The 6,326-nt window shown below is 57.5% G+C and overlaps 1 protein-coding gene across 1 annotated transcript; it reads right to left on the bottom strand.

The window, feature by feature from the left end:
- Positions 1 to 578: 578 nt before the first annotated feature.
- On the bottom strand, positions 579 to 6,064 carry Ccdc177 (coiled-coil domain containing 177). Its single transcript, XM_052739436.1, has 2 exons — positions 5,545 to 6,064; positions 579 to 4,673 (listed from the first exon to the last, which is right to left on the bottom strand). The coding sequence occupies exon 2, from the start codon at positions 4,643 to 4,645 to the stop codon at positions 2,534 to 2,536; it is 2,112 nt and encodes a 703-aa protein (XP_052595396.1). The 5' UTR covers positions 4,646 to 4,673; positions 5,545 to 6,064; the 3' UTR covers positions 579 to 2,533.
- Positions 6,065 to 6,326: the final 262 nt, after the last annotated feature.

Below are 6,326 nucleotides of genomic sequence, written 5' to 3'. Positions count from 1 at the left end.
AAGGCGTGCGCCACCACCGCCCGGCCTTGTTTTTGTTTTTAATTATACTCGGCCGTAGGGACTTTTCTGGTAAAAATCTAAAATGTTTGTGTTTTTACATAGTGGTTCTCTCAGTGTCTAAACTGGTGACATTCAGGCCTGGGCCTTTTGCACATTTGACACTGTATCTGCAATGTGCTTCTCAAGACTTCTCCTTCTGCACCAAATCAGGATGGCACATGACATTCTCCAGCCACAGTGGTCACATCACCCTGCAGTTCCAGAGTGATAGACATGGGAGTCACCTGTCACTGTCATCCTTGGTTTGCACAAACCAGAGGTCAGGAACCATGATCCCCATCCTGCATGTGCGGGAGCTAAGGCCCAGAAAGGTGATCTACCCAAAGTCGCTCAGTAAGGCGGGAAGTAAACTGGGTAAAAGACCAGGTAAGACCGCCTATGTGTGTCCTGCTGCTTGGCTTAAACCAGATTGCCTCTTCCAACAAATGCTCATGCTATGAAGAAAGCAGTTTTGAAGCTGGAGCATTCTATGAAGGTTTCAGAAGCAACTCAGGAACCACAAGATCACAGAACCATAATCACATTAACTTTTTAGTTAAACGTTCCTGTCTCAGAAACAACACAAGTTATTACAGCTCACCGACAAGAAGGAAATTTGAGGGGAAAACCACCCATTCAAGAAATAAGCCTTGGTACATAGCTCCTTTCCTGTTTCACATTATCTCACACATGACACCTCAACACAGCTTTCTTCTACTCAAGACTACTCTTAGCATGTGATGGGGTAGGGTCGATGAGGGGTGTGGGCAATAACCAGTCATTTTAGGGACGATTCTGCCAGCAGAATATACACAAAACACATCTAATGCAATATGTGTCTACCCTGATTCCTGTCTTTTTGGTAAGTTTCTTACTTCCTGACCTTGATTTAATGTAAAAAGGGATGGCTGACTTCCCACTTTCCCTGGTGAAGACGCAGCTGATAGGTGGGTAAGAGTGGGGTCAATTTCAGCTTTATAGAAGGAGCACTCTATGGGTTAAAACTGCCTAGCAATAACTGAACTTCCAGCCAAGGAATAGCTTGGTATTGCAAATACCGCCCCTCCCCAGCCACACACACACACACCCCTCAGACACTAATGACCATCTCTCTGTGATGAACTACCCTGTCTAATGCCAGGGATCCATATTACCAGAAACAAACTAGGCTAATAGCAGTCCTCCTGCCTCCCAACTCCAGGTCAAGAAAGGCACAAAGGAGACCAACAAATAACACTCAAGTGGTGCTTTGGATCCAGGAGACCTTGAGGTACCAGAAGAGTTCTGATGGCCCCATCTGGCAGATGGGAAAGGTGAGGCACCAAGAGACTGATTAAATACTTCAGGTATAAGTGAGAGGGTACCAGGAATTTAAAGAGGGAAGGCTCTTTTCCCCCCACTAGGGAAGAGTGATACCCTACCAACAATAGCACAACTCAACACAGAGGCCATTCTAGCCCTTCAGCCACCACTGCCAAGTAGCCAAGGATCCTAAACTGTCCTAAGGGCACTGAACTGACTGTTTCACAGAGGGACTCCTACACACTCCAGACTCTTCAAGATTCACCCTGGAGACTTCCTTCAAGGCTGGAGCTTTAGGCAAGAGTGGCCTGGGCAGGCACAGAAGGTAGCTCTGCTTTGTAAGGCAATAGCTTCTGTCTGCAGGAGCTGGCCCCACACAGGGAAGTGGACATCAGACACTGCCTCCACCGAAACACGTCACCATCCAGGGAAGCCTCATGGGGTGGAACACTGTTGCCTGGGGGAACCACCACCTCCAGGGAGGTGAAGGATGGAGCGTTTCCATTAACGCTAAACAGCATCACCAATCCAACCCATCTCCTATGCCACGTGGGAGAGTAAATGATTATTATCTGCAGATGATTGTCTAACTAGAAAGCCTAGGGACTCGGCTGAGATAGAAAAAATTATGGGAACAGGAGAATTTGTTCAGGTGTCCGATTAATAAATAGTCCCGCGCTCAAAACTAATAGCTTTTGTGGTCATCTGTGCATGAACTAACATCTTTGAAGAGCTGTGCTTTCTTGGGAGACTTTAAGTTCTGTGCAACTTGTATTTTGGAAGACAGAGGTGAGTCTGGGCGATATCCCCTCGGCTGCTGCAACTGAAAGTCATCTTGGACACAAAGGTCGGAAAGATGCCCAAGGCAGCTGTGGCAGAAAACCCTGACATTCACCTCTGTGCTCTCTCCTAGGAGGACCCTCCCCCTCCCCAGCTGTTTTCTATTCCAATCCGAAGACAAAGGCGGATGTGGGTAAACTGTGCCATGTCATTTCCAAACGAAGTCAGTCTGTAAAGCAACGGTGGCAGACGGAAAAGTACCACGCCTGGTTTCTCATTGTCTCATGGTTTCATTAGTCTGGGGAGTTCACGGGGTGGCACCTGGACTGGAGATGCCTGGAGTTTGGTTAAAAGTGGCGAAGGGAGGCCCCACCTGGCTATATAAGGCAGTATGGCCTGCACAGGGCGGCTGTCATTTGCGGTCCAGGCTGGCATGTAGCTGGGCCTCTCGCACCATGCGATCAAAAGACCGCGTGTTGGTCTCCTCCCGCACCTTCTCCCGCACGTGGAAGGAGGCCCGGGCAGTGGAGCGAGCGCTCTCCAGCGCGCTTCGCCTTTCTCGGGAGAGCTGCTCGCTGCGCTCCAGTTTGCGCCCAATGGCCTGCAGCAGCTCCCGGCGGCGGCAGTCCTCATCGCGCTCCACCTTCTCCTTGTTGGCGCGCTGGGTCCTCTCCTTCTCCAGGCGAGTCTGAACCACGCGCCGGGCTTTCTGCTGCACCGCCTCTTCCGCCACCTGCGCCGCGTGCTGCAGCCGTCGCTCTCCGGCCCGCGCCAGCGCCTCCAAATGCGCCTGATGCTCCCGCTCTTTGCGTTCGGCCGCTTCCTTAGCGCGCCGACCCTGCAGCTCCTCCTTCCGGGCTCGCTCCCGAAGCTCCCGGGCGCGCTGCTCCAGCAACTGCTCGTAGTTCTCCTGCGCGCGGCCCAAGCTTGCCTCCAGGGAGCTCCGCAGGCCCTCCCGCTCCTCGTGCTGCTGCCGCACTCGGCCTCGAAGCAGCGCCTCGTGGCGCGCCCGCTCGGCCCGGCTCAGCTCGCGCTTCTCCCGTTGCAGCTGACCCTCTTGCCGCTGTTTGGCCCGCGCCGCGCGCTGGGCGCGCTCCCTGCGGACCAGCTCTGCGCGCTCCCGCCCTTCCTGCAGGCCCTCCTCGCGCTGCTTCAGGTTCTGCTCCTGCTGCAGCTTGCGCAGCCGGTCGTCGCGCGCGGCGCGTTCCGCCCTCTCCCGCCGCAGCAGGCCCTGGCGCTCCGCCAGCTCCCGCCGCCGCTCCTCGCTGCGCTCGCACTGCTGCTGCCGCCTCCGCGCGGCCTCGCATTCCTCCCGGCCCCGGCGGCCCCGCCGCTCCTCCACCTGCGCGGCCCAGGCGCGCCGGCCCTGCTCGAGCGCGCGCTGCTTCTCGCGTTCCTCGCGCTCCCGCCGCTGCTCGGCGCGCAAGCGCTGTTGCTCCCACTGGCCGTGGGCCGCGGCGCGCTGCTCCAGCAACAGGCGCTCCTCCTGGTGTCGGGCCAGCATGAGGGCGGCGATCTTGCGGTCGCGCTCGGGTACCCCGCGCAGGCCTCGCTCGGCGCGCACTTGGCGCACGATGCGCTCCACATGCTGAGCCGTCTGCGGCGAGTGGCTCAGGTCGCCGAGGCTGAAGCTGCGGGCAGTGAGTGGGACCAGATCGAGGGCAGAAGGGCGGCCCAGCGGGTTGGGTGCAGACGACGCAGAGCCCGCAGGACAGCTGTTCCTGGCTGAAGCTCGAGGTGGCCAGCGAAGCTCCCGAAGGCTCTCCCCGCTGTAGGACGATGACGAGGCACCGGACTCGGAGCTCAGGGCACCGTCCCGCCGGCGGGACAGCGAGTCCAGCGAGTGGCTCTTCCTACCTGTCCGAGAACCCGTGGTCGGAGGTCGGGTCCTGGCGGGCGGACTGGGAGAAGTCCTTCGAGCAACCCTGGATGCGGGCGAGGCCGGGAGGCTGCTGCTGCTGCAACTGCTGCTGCTGCCCGCGCTCAGCGCCGAGGCCGAGGCCGAGGCGGAGGCCGGGGCTGCCACCGGGCCCTTGGGCGTGAACAGGCGCCGCTTCTCCTCGCGCATGATGCGCTCGCGCTCAGCACGGCACTGCTGCAGTTTGGCGAGCCGCTCCTTCTCGTAGGCCTCATACAGACCAGTGGCCACTCGCATGGATCGGCCCGGGGCCTCGCGCACCAGGTCGGCCAGGGCCCGGGGCAGCAGCTCCACTGGCTTGACCGCACAGCGGGCACAGGCCTCCAGCGAGCGGGGGCTGGTCAGGACGTAGCGGCTGCCCTCTGCCTCGGGGCAGGCGAAGTTGAAGAGATCGAGGTGCAGCAGCGGGGACTGTTCCCGACGCCCACCTTCTGCCCCGCAGGGGATTTCGGCCTTGTGGGGCGCCGCCGCGGAGGCGGAGGCCGAGGAGGCTGCAGGCTGTTGGGCTCCCGGGGCATCGGGGGGCACGGACGCTGTGGCCTCATCCCCTTCTGAGCCACCGGGCCCCGCTCCCTCTTTCTCCTCTTCTGGCACCGGGTCCACCATAGCTGAGTCTCGTCCTTTGTTGGAGTCCCTGAGTTGACGGGGGAGGGGGGGGGGTGTCATAGAGGAATGCATCAGTGAGCTGTTTCTCCCTCCTCAACCATATTTACCCCTCCCAACTTAATCCGATTTCAGACTAGGCTCAGGGGCCTGATGGAACGTAAATCCTAAAACCGATGCCCTCAAAACCCAGGCTGAGCAGTTGGGGGCGGGGGACGGACTCTGGGGCTCAGTCAGCAGCCTCAAGCTCCCTCGGTCCTAGAATGCAGGGCCCATGGGGAGACTACACTGGCGACAGGCCCGCTAGATGCATTCCCTTCCTGCTAAGACTGAGGCGCAAGGCAGCAGCCAGCAAGGGAGGCGCTGGAGGATTCCCGGGAGGATTAGCTATTTGTTTGTAGCTTAGGCGGGCTGCTGGGATGCCGCTTTGCAGGAACACAAAAGGGGAAGGGGCCTGTTCATGCCAAAGTGCATTGCTGCGGGGGCCCCAGTTGCCTAGGAAGAAGTTTATGGTTGATTTCTCTCTGCCAAAAGGACCCGGGGCGCAGGGCCCCTGGGAGATGGAAGGGCTGAGAGAAGTCTCCAAAGGCTCCTCTCTGAGTGGAGTGATGGATTCTTTCTCCTGCCTCTCCGGCAGGGCTTGCTGGGAGCCCTGCCTGCTTCTTCCTCCAACCCCCACCCGATGTTTGCCCGGGATGCGCAAGGCACCTGGGTCCGACTAGATCTCCAAGGCTGAATGAATGTGCAGCTAAAGGTACCATCAACCCCAGTATGGTGGACTCAGACACCAGCCCCAGATGCCCACCAGTTCCTTCACCGCATCTCAGAGAAGTGGGCTTTTAGCGCTGTAAACCTACCGCTCCATGCTGGGAGCTGCTAGGTCCCCGGGAGGGTTCACTTACCCCAGGTCTGGGCTCCGGCCCCCACGCCGAGGGCTTTTGTTCACCCCTCGCTGCTCTCCCCGGCGCCTCTTCAGTCCCTGCGCCGGCAGGGTCGGGTTGCGGCCGGCTGCAGCAGCCAGCGTCTCTCCATGGGGGACTACGAACAGGGTGCACACATCCCAGACGCTACCTACCCGGGGGAGGGAGAGTGCGACAGTCTCCCTAAAATAACGTGGCTCTGCTCCGCTGCTCACACTGATTCTTAAAAAAGGAAGCTGGGTTCCCTCGCCGCTGCATCCATCTCCACCTCTACCGCCAAGGTACCGCAGGTCTTTCGCTGCCCCTGACGCCTCCTGGTGGCCACTTAAGGGTGTTCGGTTTTTCGCTTAGAGGACGACAAAGCAATTAAAAACACAGTAACTACACATATCTATGTATGCATATAAGCATATATATGCATACATATGTAATACACACATACAGGGAAGTGTGGATATAGCGATATCACTAGAAACCTAATCTTTGGGCACCTTAGGTCGGTGGAATGAAGTGGGTGAAATGGAATATTTCTCAAAGAGATCCTGAAAAGCAAATCAACTAGACAGCAAGTAATTGGGTAGAAACAGGGCACCTGATCCAAATTGTGATTTTATTATTTAAGGGAAACTAGGATGGGGGAACGATTGAGAGCAAAGTGTAATGACACATGTATGAAGATGTCATTACTTTGTATGCTAACCTAAATTAAAACACACACACACACAACAAAAATACACATAGGGTTTTGAGGCAGGCAGAACGTA

The sequence above is a fragment of the Peromyscus californicus genome, unplaced genomic scaffold (assembly GCF_007827085.1).
Source record: "Peromyscus californicus insignis strain IS unplaced genomic scaffold, ASM782708v3 Scaffold_15__1_contigs__length_86483966, whole genome shotgun sequence".
NCBI classification, from domain to species: domain Eukaryota; kingdom Metazoa; phylum Chordata; class Mammalia; order Rodentia; family Cricetidae; genus Peromyscus; species Peromyscus californicus.
The sequence above is the reverse complement of the archived record's forward strand: the minus strand, read 5'-3'. Positions and strand labels throughout refer to the sequence as shown.

Coding starts and splice junctions, on each gene's coding strand:
- Ccdc177 (XM_052739436.1), bottom strand. CDS start 4,645: ATGGTGGACCCGGTGCCAGAAGAGGAGAAAGAGGGAGCGGGGCCCGGT.